Here is a 14,289-nt window from a genome sequence, read left to right on the forward strand (position 1 = left end):
CACAATTACTGGTTGACTAAATACTTACTTGCCCCATTGTACGTGACCTTATATCAACAGGACGTGTCACCCAAATGTCCCCAAATCAACGGCAAGTGTCCCCAAATTAACCTGGGTGGGTCAAATACCTTTATCTACCACAGCAAAGCCCCATTGTAATTTCTCCAGAAATTGCATTTTTTAGTTTAAGAAAATATTTTTTATGAATGTTTATACTGTATTGAATTATAAATAGCTGCTATTAAGGGTAATAGACGTCCGATACAATTTGACTTGAAGAGTGGCAGCGATTATTTGCCACCAGGCCCTCCCAGTGAAAATGAATTGGACCTCTATTGCCATTGTTGTGTTTTTAATCTAACTCTTCTTCTTTTACTACCACAGCACATATTCTGCGAATACCATACAACTACCATAAATACATTAAAATCCATCTTTATTTTTCCTCTGTTCTTCCCCCGACAGGGTCGACACCCTTATGGAGTCATCGGACGACGACACCCTCAGCGAGCGCTCGTGCGTCAGCGAGCCGTCCTTTCGCAGCGAGCGCTCGGGAGGCTCGCTTTCGCCGTGTCACTCATCGCTGCACGCGGGTCCGCCGGGTGACACGCTGCCTTGGAATCTATCCAAGCACGAGCGGCGAAAGCGCAGGAGCCAGGACTCGGTGCTGGATCCGGCGGAGAGGGCGGTGGTCCGTGTGGCAGGTAAGGAAACTGCTGTTCATGGATTGGATTGTGCTTTGACCAACCCATTGGAGGTCAGAAAACTGCTAAAGTCATGAAAATCGGTGACAAAACAGTGGTATTGAGTGACTTGAGAAATTCAACACCAAGGCCTTACGGTTAAGACAACTTGCAACCCAGTTAATGCGATGTATTTTTCTGTGGACCTGAATCTAGAAATCCCTGACTATGAATAAGTGCGCCTCTTAGAATGATCCCGGCTAGTGGTCCAAACATGCCCGGATTGTCCGGCTCACTCAGGCTTGAAGTCCCATTGTGTCCCACTATTTGCGTCCGGCCGTATCATAGACAATTTGGACGTGTTTGCGCTGACCCTGATCCCCGCGAGGACAAAGGCTGGAATGTGGATCAGGAATCCTTCAGTCGGCCACGTGATTGACAGCTCGGATATTTACGTGGCGACACAGCAGTTAACAAGACCTCGCACTCCGACGTGTCATTTAGACGTCCTCCATCCCGCCTGAAGCGTTTTTTTTTCTAAACAGGCAGTCTCTCCGGTCCCCTGTTGCCTTGGTGACATGGTGTCCCTTTGCCCCCTACCCCTTCCTCGTGTTGCTATGGTGATGAAAGCCATGGCGGCGGGGGTGGAAGAGAGTGACAGCGGGCTTTAAAGAGGGCATAGAAAAGTGAATGAGTTGGGAAGGAAGAAAAGAAGGAGGCTGGGGAAAAGAGGTTGGAGGAGTTAATGACTTTTTCAAGGCAAAGTTGGGTGATTGATCAAGCAAAACTTGGATTGGGGGAAAGTTTGGATAAGACTTGGGGGGAAAATGTGTGCGGTGCAGGCGGATTTTGTTGGCTATTAAAACCATTGTACTCAGAAATAAGTAGTGAAAAGTTCACCTTTTATGGCTGAGATTATGCCAAAATGCATGCAATTTAGAAGAGCACTCTTAAAGGGAACCACAGACACAGAGACTTGTAGTTCTTAAAAGCTAAAGGTTAGTATGAGTTATAATAATTTGTAGGGTTGTTCCGATCATGTTTTTTTGCTCCCGATCCGATCCCGAGCGTTTTAGTTTGAGTATCTGCCTATCCCGATATTTCCCGATCCGATTGCTTTTTTTTTGCTCCCGATTCAATTCCAATCATTCCCGATAATTTTTCCCGTTCATATACATTTTGGCAATGCATTAAGAAAAAAATGAATAAAACTCCGACGGATATATACATTCAACATACAGTACATAAGTACTGTATTTGTTTATTAGGACAATAAATCCTCAAGATGGCATTTAAATTTTTAACATTCTTTCTGTGAGAGGGATCCTCGGATAGAAAGACTTATGACTTTGTATATTGTGACTAAATATTGCCATCTAGTGTATTTGTTGAGCTTTCAGTAAATGATACTGAAGGCCATGCCCAAATGCATGATGGAAAGTGGAACCATGACTGTGCGTAGTGCTACCAATTGATATGTCTTCTCTGCGTTGGGAAATAACATAAGGTGTTGAGAAAAAGATCAATTGCTACCTTGCTTCCCCACATTGCTTCCCATGATATTTCTAATCGAAGGGAGAGGGTTTGTAAGGCTTTAGCCAATTAAAATAAGGCTTCAAAGGCTGCCAAAATTCACTCTACTCATTTTACGCTGCCTTTTAGCTCTCTATATAGGCAAAACGGCGCCATTACAGATGGAGCGCGACAATGCGTGTGTGGGTCGTGCAGCCCATGCATTAATTGTGTTAAATATTTTAATGTGATACATTTTTAAAAAAATTAATTACCGCCGTTATTGGGATAAATTTGATAACCCTACCTTAAGCCTAAACTAAAGACTCTGGATAAGTGTAACATATTATGTCTGTAACGTTAAATACAATTAGAAAACGATTTAATAAAAAAATATATATATACTGTATATATTAAAAAAAGGCATGGCCGATATTTTTTTGCCGATTCCGATACTTTGAAAATGATGTGATCGGACCCGATCGATCGGCATCCCGATCGATCAGGACATCTCTAATAATTTGATATTCAAACCCTTTGTAATGTTTTCGTTTTTATAAAATTTGATGAAGTTGTTTAACTAGTAGGTCGGCCATTGTTCTTGACGATGCAATGCAAAGCTGCCGTACTTCCAGTGTCACTCTTTAGCTACATATACATTAGGGCTGCACGATATGGCCTTAAGTACTTATCACGGTAACTTGAGCAGATTTACCTCGATAACGATAAATGACGATAAATTCGCCCAAGCGGACTGTTGTATAATTTGAAAATCTGAATCAATGCATAAAATACAAATTAACTGTTTCACGTTGATTTATTTGCCAGCTTTCAATTTAACATATTTAACAAATGTTAATGCGGTCTAATCATCGAGTGTATAATTTTTTTTTGTAAACAATATGAATTCAAGTATGAACATTTATAACAGCTTGTAGGACTTAGACAATGCACAACGTTATTAAAAATCAATACGACGACTGTGCAAACATGTCATTGTAACACAAATGACTTACAGCTTGAACAGTACACTTCAAACAGACAAATTATTGATTCGACTGATGTGACATAATTACTCAACACAAGTGTTTACTTCAAGGTTTCAAGTTTTTTTTTTTCCCAGATCATTTTTTAATACATGCACCCCCCACACAGACACACACACACACACACACACACACACACACACACACACACATTAAAGCTATATTGCTCTTTTGCCAATGAAACATTTAAAATTTTATGATGGCAAGAATGACACACAATAAAGCAAGCACATACAGAAAAATAGCTGTGGCCATTAAACGGTCATATTATAGGCTTCGCTGTTGGATTATAATTTATGCTGAATGCTTTACCCTCATAAATGATATAGAAGAAAATACACACACAGATACAAAATAACGCAACTTATTAATTGCTAGATGCAGTCCGTGCCCAATCCACTCATTAAATTCAGCCGTTTTGACAAGGTTAGAGCCGTTATCCGACTCCATCACGTTCATTTGTGGCGTTAGCCGCTAGCATTAGCCTGTAGGCTGGCTTCCAGTAGAAAGCACTGAACGCACCCTCTCCTGAAATCGTGAGAATCAGGGAGGAAAGCGGGTGAAAGACCGTCTCGAGGCCGCCAAGAGTCTACTTAATGTTGGGTGAAAGTTTGGCGAAGCTCCCATAAGCCCGACTCCATACCGTTTGCTTGTAGCGCTGGCCGCTAGCGTTAGCAGCTAGCGTTAGCCTAACAGCCTTCTGTTTGTTCCTGATAACCACGTGACTTCATACGTAAGCATACTGACTGCTTTCTTAAAGGGGAATGAACATAGCTGAACAACACAGAGTCAAAGCGGGATGAAAAGACTATATTTTCTTGTTTTATTAAATTACCGAATTTACCGACATGGTCAAAATTACGTTGATCATTGTGAAGAATTTCAGTAACGGTAAATTTTCGGTATACTGCACGGCTCTACACATGTCATCAGTTCTGCCTTTCCAGTTTGAACCAGAGCGGAAAAGTGATGAGCAGGACAGAACTGTCGAAAATTTACAAAACGAGCATCAAAAGCAAATGAATAAAAGTCTCCAGCAGGAAAGAACCCACGTTTCCCGTGTGGCAGATGAGCGCGTTGACCACAGAACTATACTTCCACGTGATGTTAGAGTCATGGTTTTCCTTATATAGCAATTGAAACCAACATGCGTAGTCTGTCTTTGCAGTAAAACCTGAAAGGGAAATGCAACTGAAAAGAAAGTGCGGCTGGCTTGACCACGGAATTAGAAAACGCGGCTCACTTCGGACAGCAAGCAGACAACCATAACATAGGGATTGTGTAAAAGGGTTTATTGAACACACAAAAAAATACGCGATCGCAAAAAGGGATCGTGACAGTAGGGATAAATATAAACAAAACAAAACCCAAGGGAAAACCGTGGTGAGAAGCAATCGAAAAAAACAAGGCAATGATTCAACTAGCAACGAAGGGATATACAAACTGTCAAATACCACCAAGTCAATATCTCGGCAAGCCGCCTAGGATCGGTTTAAAAACACTGCTGATGAGCTGGAAATGGATGCAGGTACGACATTAGGAACTCATCCCACAGCTCTGAAATAAAACAATCTGACCAGCAGCAGAATGTGACAAAATCAGGCCAGTCGTCACACTAGCTTCACTTGCTAGCTAGCACAGCTATTCTCCCGTTCTAGTCCAATTGCATCATCACCCCCAGCGTAAAACATGGCGCCCTCCGTAGGTCAAAACATGTACTAAATATAATAGATTTTTAAATCAATGGCAATAAAATTTGTGTTTCTAATAACATATTTTTGGAAAAGACAACAATTGTGGCTTATTAGAGCCTACAAGTATCTAAGTCTGAGGTTCCCTTTGAAATCAGACTTCCACATAAGCATCCCAATTCAAAGCATTGTAATGTCAAGTTTGATCTTGTTTCGCCCAACTGTCGTGTACATTTATGATATCTTTTACCTTTGCCCTCATGCCACAAAATCTCATCTCTTTCACTTATCATATCGCCTACCATAATTTGAGTTAAATGGGTTAATCTGTTATCGAGAAATTCCTTGTCTGACCTTTGACCTCATCACCTCAAACTTTAATCCGCTGTTCTGTTTCATATTACAAACATATCCTGCAAATTTGACCAAAATCTCTTTATTCTTTCTTGCATTACCTTGAACACAAATATACAATTACACACTATAAAGTTTTGAGTGGCGAGTAAACACACTACTACCATCTACTGACCAGGTGTCATGACCCAAAGAATTTTAGCATTGCATTAAAAATAATATTCATCTTTATATGTACTTATGTTCTTCCTTCATGTGTTTTGCATAGTATAGGATACACACAGCAATGACATTTCTCAATGTCCTGCAGCAAGAATGCCCATTACGTATGAATCTTTACGTTAATCCCTATTGGATTAATAATATAATCTGTGCGTCGCCCACCGTCGAAGCTGCTTTATGGAGATTATCCGTTGATGGTTTAAAGGAGAGGACAAAATGCCATACAGCATTGAAGGCTACAATATAGCAAATAGGTCAGCAAGTCAAAGATAGCAACTTTCATGTAGATTTAGAGTAGTCAGTTCCTCCATTTTGCCTTTAGGTGGCGATATGTACCCTCAATTCAGGTTTGAGCTGGTGTTGCCTTTACAGACAGTCTGAAATGACAGCTTTGTGTTTCCATAAGGGAGTCTTTCATGATGATGTAATATCAGCAATAGCCATGTAGAGGACGCTAACGCTCCAGCTTTCCTCGAATCCTTCTTTGCCAGCCGGTTAGCTTGGCACGCTAGTAGCCACGTTTGGCCGCCGGGCTTTGAGATTCCTGCGGCGGCGTCGGCGCTTCCTGACGTGGCCGGCAGAGAGGGATGGAAGACAGCCACGGCATGCCGAACCCAGTCCCAGCACACAGCCGAAGATAGCGACACCTACTAAGGAGGAGATCGGCGTTAGGAGCGGCCATTTACGGCTGGGAAGAAGCTCCTGGAAGCATTGGGGCGGCTCGCTGACGTATACAGCCGGGGAGAGGAAGCGCGGGTCCGGATACGTATCGGCCTGATAGACCCCCCCTCCCCTCCTACCCCCACGATCTCATCGGGTTGGAAACCGACACTATCGGTCCCCTCCAATTCGGGGTTTCTCATCTGGTGCATGTGGGCTGAAGCTCCGTCCCCCTAGCATATGAACAGCTGTCGCCGGTAGTTGATGATATAAGGAGGGACTCCTTGGAGGGAGACGCCGAGCTGTGTGACCGTGCGCACCAAACAGCACGCTCATAATGGATAGATAACATTTATATAACCTCCAACGGACGTTTTTCACCACTGAAGACTTTTTTGGTGCTTTTATCGACTATTTGCGGGATTTATTGGGCCAAATGCGGCGAGCCCGGCCGTGAATAGGACGCCGGGAAAGGGGGAGATATCCAGCCAGCCGGCGGAGCGGGGCCACTGCGGTATTCCGACCCTTAAAGCACTATGGCCGGATTCATACCCGGCCTGCTGCCGTCCAACCACTCCCAGGAAAAGCAATTCACCCAGGCTTATGAGGATGTTTTGGAACGATATAAAGGTAACGTTATAGTAAGAGAAGGCGTGGGAAACGTCATTAGGTACACCTGCACAAGTCAAATTCTAGCTTTACTATCAGTCCACTAAAAACATTAAAGGTCTAACTTCTTGTTTAGTTATTTTTACAGGATATTATATTTGTTTGGGTGTTTTCATGTTAATGATGAGTTATTCCGAACATATTTAGTTCTATTGTTTTCTTTTTTGGTAAATTTATTCATTTTCTTTGGGTGTTCATATTGTCATTTTTGCTTAAAGCAACACTAGGTAACTTTTCAACCTTTATAAAATATTTTCATAACATTTGTGACTGACAACTAGTTGAATGACAGCTTTATTATATTTTGAGGGGGTCTGTATTGCTTTCGCCGGTGTTCGGCAATAGGGGAGGTTTGGTACCTCACGATACGATTTGATTTGCGATGCAAAACTCACGATAACGATGATCTCAAGATATAGCGATACAAAAATTATCGATACAAGGTCAGAAAATCATTCTATGATATTCTACAAAACAACTAATAAACAGAAAAACAAGCTATCTTCATCCTCGTGCTGTAAGATTTTCACTAGTAGACGTCCAATCCATTTGAACTGGGAGGGTGGCAGCGAATTAACCCCTCCCGTCAGTGGAAGCCAATGCCAGGCAACGAGGTAATTTTGGGACATTTCAGGTCAATTACTTGCTGATTTTCAGTCAATTCCTGTTGATTTTGGGGCATTTTACTGCTCACTTCCTGTTGATTTTGGGTTACAGAACAGGATGTGACCAGGGAATGAGTAGACAGTTGCCACGTTTACATGGAGCCAAATATTCCAATTACAATCGGAATATTTGTTCAAACCGAATAAATGTGTTCCATATAAACACCTCATTCGGAATGAACAGGCCCAAACCGAATGGAATTTCATTCCGATTGACAGGGGTGGAATATTCCTTTTCCCAAACCGATTAGAAGTAAAATTATATCATGTAAACAGGGAAGCGGAATGGTGTCTGGTTGCGTTCTTTCTGCACATGCTCCGTACTGACGTGGTGACGTCACTTGGTGACGTAAGTAACGTCACTTGGAACATGGCTTCCAAGCACACGCACAGCGCACCCACACAACTTTTTAAAAGAACGGCGTATCATTCTGAAGTTTTGTTTCCACTCGAAAAGTTAAAACAGCAGCTGATCTGACGATCGATCTAGAGCTGAAACGAGTACTCGAGCAACTCGAGTAACTCGAGTTTAAAAACTGATCCGAGTAATTTTATTCACCTCGAGTAATCGTTTATTTTGACAGCTCTAAGCATCACGTTTTGCTAGGACTACTTTTAATGCGGGACAACGCGCTGTCACGTGCGGAGAGGAAGAAGGGAAAAAAAAAAAAACTTACCGCAGCCGACAGCCGCCACAAACGACGCCGACGTTGCTAAATACTAGCCCGCACAATGCTACATTGGTAACAGGCAGCGTCTGGCGCGTCTCATAGAGATCACATGTATGTTGAACTAGATGCGAAATGACAGACTCGGCCGCGTCTGGGCAGCGTTTGTAAACAGCCGCCATCTTAAAGCAGTACAGCGCTAAGCGCTAATAAAGAGCGCTAATAAAGAGCGCTAAGCGCTAATAAATAAGATAAACGTTACTGTCGCTACTAGCTCACGGAACGTTAGCCCTGCGGAGGGCTAGGTTTCAATTAATTATGACCACTGTCGATGCGTGGCTAACGTGTCTTACATACAGGCTTTAACATAACATAGCATTGTGGAGTGATGAGGGTGTAAAATAAAAACTTAATCATGCTAACTATCAATTTTAGCTCAGTAGTCATTGCTGGATAAAACACCGAGTAGCACTGGTCCCTAATGTGCTCCAATACAGCCTGTATCATACATTTATTTTGAACACTGCAAAAACTCAAAATCCTATCAGGACTTACAGTTTAGACTAACTTAAAACTTAACTAGAACTTAAAAATGGCTTGACACAAAGAGAAATTCAATTGAAACACGTGGGAAAAAAATCCTAACTTTTAAGTGATGTGTGTTATCAAGCGTAACGACATTTTTAGGTAAGATATATATATATATTAATAAGATCTAAAAGTTTTTTGAGTGAAAGCAGTGAGTTAGTCTTTTTTTTTTAATTCTAGTTACACCTGAGATGCAATTGTTGGCTGTTTTCAACAATATACAACGAAAATAAAGACATTGATTGACTGAAAATGGTTCAAGATTAGATGAAATGTCTTGTTTTCTCATGTATATGTATAATTGCTCTTCACCTAAAAATATATTTGTTTTATCCGATTACTCGATTAATCGATAGAATTTTCAGTCGATTACTCGATTACTAAAATATTCGATAGCTGCAGCCCTAGATCGATCTCCATGTTTTGCAACAGGACGTTTTGATTAATCTGCGCATGTCAGACGGCAGTTGTCAAACGTCCTTTCGGAATAAAGGCAGACACATGTAAACGCTGGATCGGAATAGATGAAGTGACATGTAAACAGCTGATGTGAAATTTCCATTGAATGATTTGAATCGGTATGAATAAAAGTCAGCATGTAAACGTGGCTAATGAGTCACCCTCAACAGAAGTTACCTGTAAATGCCCTAAAATTAACAGAAAGTGACCAGTGAATGCCCCGAAAATCGGAAAGAGTGACTGTGAATGCTCTGGTTTCGAATGAACGATCGTTCATACGACCTTTTTTTTTTTTTTTTTTTTTAAAACATTGACACCTTTTTAAAACAACATCTCACTTGCGCAAGCATCTGCACACATGCGCACATCGGTTAAAAGCGGCGAGTATTCACTATTTTTGTTTTTATTGAGTGTTTTCTAATCACCTTTTTACTGACTCAAAAATACTTTTTGCATGTATTATTAGAGGTGGGAATCTTGGGGCACCTAGCGATTCGATTACGATTCAGAGGCTCCGTTTCGACTATAAATCGATTATTGTTGTGCACCTCACCCCCCTTTTAATGTTTTGTAGATTAGTTCCAGAATTGTTCAAAAATCCTCTCAGGCTAAACCAAACTACTATTTCAGTATCAAAATAACAGTTAAAAACGGTAAATAAAATATTCTAGTCCCCATTCTGTATCAGCAGCTTTAAACTACATTCAGTTATTTTAGTGTTGTGAATCAACCGTTAAAGTTGTTAACATTGCTCCCGTTATTCCATAATATCTCTTCTCTCCTTTCGACATTTCAAAGTTTTAAAACTGTTTCATCATTTAAAGAAAAATTCAAGTCAAGATTTTGCCGATTTAGTAGTATATTAGATAAAAAGTTAAATAGGTTTGCTACAACAGAGCCCTTTAGAGAAGTCTACCGCTTAAACATGGCGGCTGTTCACTAACGCTAGCAAGTCTTTCATTTCGCATCTAGTTCACAATACATGTTCTAACGCTGCCGTTGCCTGTCATTTCGCATCTTGTTCTGCATATATGTAATATCTACCGTGGCCGTATGTTTGTAGCAACTAGCAACTGTGCGGTGTCTGTAGCGGCTGTCGGCCGCAGTCAGGTATTATTGTTTTTATTTATTTAACGGCATGAGTTGAACATGATATTTACTCTCTGTCCGTTCCTCATTGCGTCCTGAAGACCGCGCTGACTGTGTTTTAATTCCGCTTTACCTGGTATAATTCAATAATCGGAATTTGGATGTTTGTGAATCGTTCTTGAATCTTCCACGGGTGAATCGCGAATAATCTAAGAATCTGAAATTTTGCAAGCCTTTGTGTATTACCCTGTCATACTTTTAACCTTTGTGTTTTTTTTGTGGTAGCTTTAAAGCAGCTGAACACATTAGTCACGTGGCGTACTGTCCTTATTTGATATAACTACATTTAAGTTTTTCTGAAGGCATTTTTTTGTACGTTCTGCCTGTATGCATCTAAACAAAACAGGTTGAGAGCGCAGGGTAGTACTTTGGGTGTCAAATTCACCTCATGTTAGACATTTCGCCGATGTAGGACATTTTGGCAGAACACCGGCACTAATTAACTTTGAGGAGGGTGGTAGGAACCCTGCTACACAAAAAAATGCTTTACGGCATATGTCACTTCCCCCTTTTCCCATTCATTATAAAGACTGATGTCGATGCTGACGCTTTCGTTTGAATTATGCAATTATAGGAGAGCAACAACAGAGACAAAAAGTTTTGTCTGAGGACAAAAAACAAAAACGGAGGCTACCAGGATATACAGAATAAACATTGGCCTGACTTTCACTCGCTGACGTGCCCCCCCCCAACGCATTGAAAACGTGTCTTGGGAAACTAAAACATAACGAGATGGATGCCCGTTGTCATCTGACGACATGAGAACGAGATGAAAATTCACTATACTTTGTCATAAATTTACAATGTGTGGTATTTTCTTATCGTATGTGGAGTTAAAACGCATTTAGCAATGTTTGTTCGTGTCACTCATGTGACGCGCTGCGCCTCCCCTGGACCTCCCTGCCCCACACACAGGCTTAACCGTGTGCCCATTCTAGGCTCCTTTTGTGAAATGCATGTGTCAGGTGCTGCTTGATAAGTTATGTTTTCTTATCTTGGCTATGCCATGTTGCTTTAGCCGTTAAAGATCTGTTCTGAGTGATCATCAAACACTAAACTAACTTGTAGCGTTAGCATAATGCAAAGCGTTCGCGTTAGCATTAGCATTTAGCGCGGTGTGTTACTAAACTCTTGGAAAACTAAGTTCGTGCCGTCCTGGTGAGTTCAATTAATTGCAAATAATGTGCTGTTTTCCAGCTGAGTGTCATCATGAAAATGGTGATATCCTTGTAGACTCTACAGTTATGTGTTCGTCTGTCATGCTCATTCGAAATACAGTTATGTGTTTGTCTGTCATGCTCGTGAAATTGTTGGAAACCTTTATTCATGGACTAACGCTTTTGAAGTTTATAGACGAAACATTTTGAGAATTGTCGACTAAAACTAGACGAAATTTGTCTAGTTTTCGTTGACTAAAATATGACTAAGACTAATTAAGTATTTTCGTTAGAGGTGCACGATAATTATCGGTCCGATAATAGGAATAATGACGTCATCCCAATAAATCTGATAACATAATATATTATCGGCCCTATTAATTTTATTTTTTGCACGGGGTCGGATTGGGATTTGTGCGTTTGTTTCCACTCCAGTTTTTCCAGTATGCAAAGTTTTGTTACAGTCTTTGTTTTTTTCATTATAATAATGTTCATTTCATCATGAAAATTCTGGTTCGTTCAAAGGCAAATCTAAGCTGAATCAACCACCAGTATTTTTGACCTACAGGTGTTCAAAAACTCAGGTGAATATACATTGAAAAATTATTTATATATTATCGGTTATCGTATTGGTATCGGCCTTGAGGAGCAGGAAGTTATCAATATCGGTATCGGTTTCAAAAAATGGATATCGTGCGCCCCTAATTTTCGTTCAAAAGACTAAGATGAAAATTAAAGTGGCTGCCAAAAACAACACTCCTTTACACAGCCGCTGGAAAGGGTTAGGGTTAATCCATCTGCAGGCGGCATCATGATTTTATGACACTGTGCGGGTGTGCGCTGTCCTCATGGGAAACGCAATCTTCCTTATAGCTAAACATTACCGCTTCTGTCCACCGGCGCTAAATTTGGCCAAAACTGAAAATTTATCGAGTTAGCATTGAGACACTAATAAACTAATGTCATGTTAAATTCTCATAAATTGGACTCCAGTCATTATCCTCAAAACTAGAATAAAACCTAAAATTTAAAAAGAAACCTTTCAGGCAATAGTCTAAATATCTGAGAAGGTATAGATCTTTTTTCACAAAAGATGACCTACATTAATTATTAACCTAATGCACTGATACTCCAAATGAAGCACTAGCTACTTACTTTTATGTGCCTTCTCTTGAACCACATGATTTTCTGTGATAATTTTGAAAATGGGAGTTGTCACATTGTTGTGCCAAAGAATCTGTACTCAGTACTTCTGAAATCTCCAAATTGGAGCTAATCCTTGATTTTGAGTAGTATTCTTTTGAAAGATATATTCGTCTCTGCACTTTACAATCATATAAATTGAATTACCCATATCTCAACAGCTCCAATACAACAATCTCTTTTACAGTGTCAGTGGAGTATTAACTTAATATGATCATTATTATTGAGTGCTTGTGCCAATATTTACAGTAGTTGATATTTCACACCATCAGTTTTAGTTTAAAAAAATGAAACCGCTGTCAGTACATGTACTACCATTAAGATGATGTACTTGTAAGGGCAGTTAATAATGTGACATTTTATACTCTGGTCAGGATTTGTTAAAACAATGCATGTAAGTCACATGTTTGTGCTCATTCCAGCGCACACGGGATTTCTTCTTCTCACATGTTTTTGGAATAATAACCTTCAGTTCCGTCTGCTCCGCTTTGGCTGCCCTTTCTCCCTATTCTAATGACTTGTGTACTTTTGGATACACTGGAGGAAGCACTTTTACGGAGTCACCCCCGCCCTGCCCGACATCCGTCACCTTGTGTTTGTGCTGTAAATATCAACCCCGCTGCTGTGCAGGCCAGGGTAAATGTCCAGTTCGGCATTGCTGAGAATCCCGTGTCGGGACCACCCAACCCCTCCGCTTTCTGCTGCAGTGCACCCTGTTTCATAACACCCCCATCACACTTAAAAAAAAATGAATGCCTCTGTTCAAATTGACAGCCGGTAGGCTTGGGTCACATGTGTGATGAAACTGAGCTGGGCAGTTTAATTATTGATTATGCTAATGAAATAGAACTCCACCGGGTTTAAGAGCGCATGTGTGTGTGTGTGTGTGTGTGTGTGTGCTCTTCTGACATTTAGATTGCTTTTTCAGCACCCAGGCAACACTTTGCTCATCCTTCCGTTAAGGTTTCTGTTAAAGAAAATCTTTTTTTATGCTGCAGGATGTTTGCGCCTCTTGTTAAATATTGTGAAGCAATGATAGGCTAAGGCTACATCTGGTAACACATAAAGTGATCGCTGAATTAAATGTCTAAAGCTTATATAGTTTTAAATATCCTGTATAGGACAGTTGTGAAGAAATTTTTAAGTTTTATTCAATTCAAAACGACAAGACATTTAATTAGGGCTGCAGCTATCGAATATTTTAGTAATCGAGTAATCGACTGAAAATTCTATCGATTAATCGAGTAATCGGATAAAACAAATATATTTTTAGGTGAAGAGCAATTATAAATATACATGAGAAAACAAGACATTTCATCTAATCTTGAACCATTTTCAGTCAATCAATGTCTTCATTTTCGATGTATATTGTTGAAAACAGCCAACAATTGCATCTCAGATGTAACTAGAATTTAAAAAAAAGACTAATTCACTGCTTTCACTCAAAAAACTTTTAGATCTTATTAAAAAAAAAAAAAAAAAAAAATATATATATATATATATATATATATATATATATATATATATATATATATCTTACCTAAAAATGCCGTTACGCTTGAT

The 14,289-nt window shown here is 40.2% G+C and overlaps 1 protein-coding gene across 3 annotated transcripts in view; it reads left to right on the plus strand.

The window, feature by feature from the left end:
- The window catches only part of macf1a (microtubule actin crosslinking factor 1a), a 319,162-nt gene that overhangs the window by 16,350 nt on the left and 288,523 nt on the right, over positions 1 to 14,289 (plus strand). For 2 of the 3 annotated variants that reach the window (XM_057828763.1, XM_057828754.1), the window contains exon 2: positions 466 to 704. In XM_057828763.1, coding sequence (XP_057684746.1) covers positions 479 to 704 — 226 coding nt within the window. In that variant the 5' untranslated portion in view covers positions 466 to 478. Of the gene's footprint in view, positions 1 to 465; positions 705 to 2,686; positions 6,799 to 14,289 lie in introns of those variants that run through there. The other variant, XM_057828757.1, reaches the window with a different exon arrangement.

This window comes from Corythoichthys intestinalis, chromosome 22 (assembly GCF_030265065.1).
Source record: "Corythoichthys intestinalis isolate RoL2023-P3 chromosome 22, ASM3026506v1, whole genome shotgun sequence".
Classification (NCBI taxonomy): domain Eukaryota; kingdom Metazoa; phylum Chordata; class Actinopteri; order Syngnathiformes; family Syngnathidae; genus Corythoichthys; species Corythoichthys intestinalis.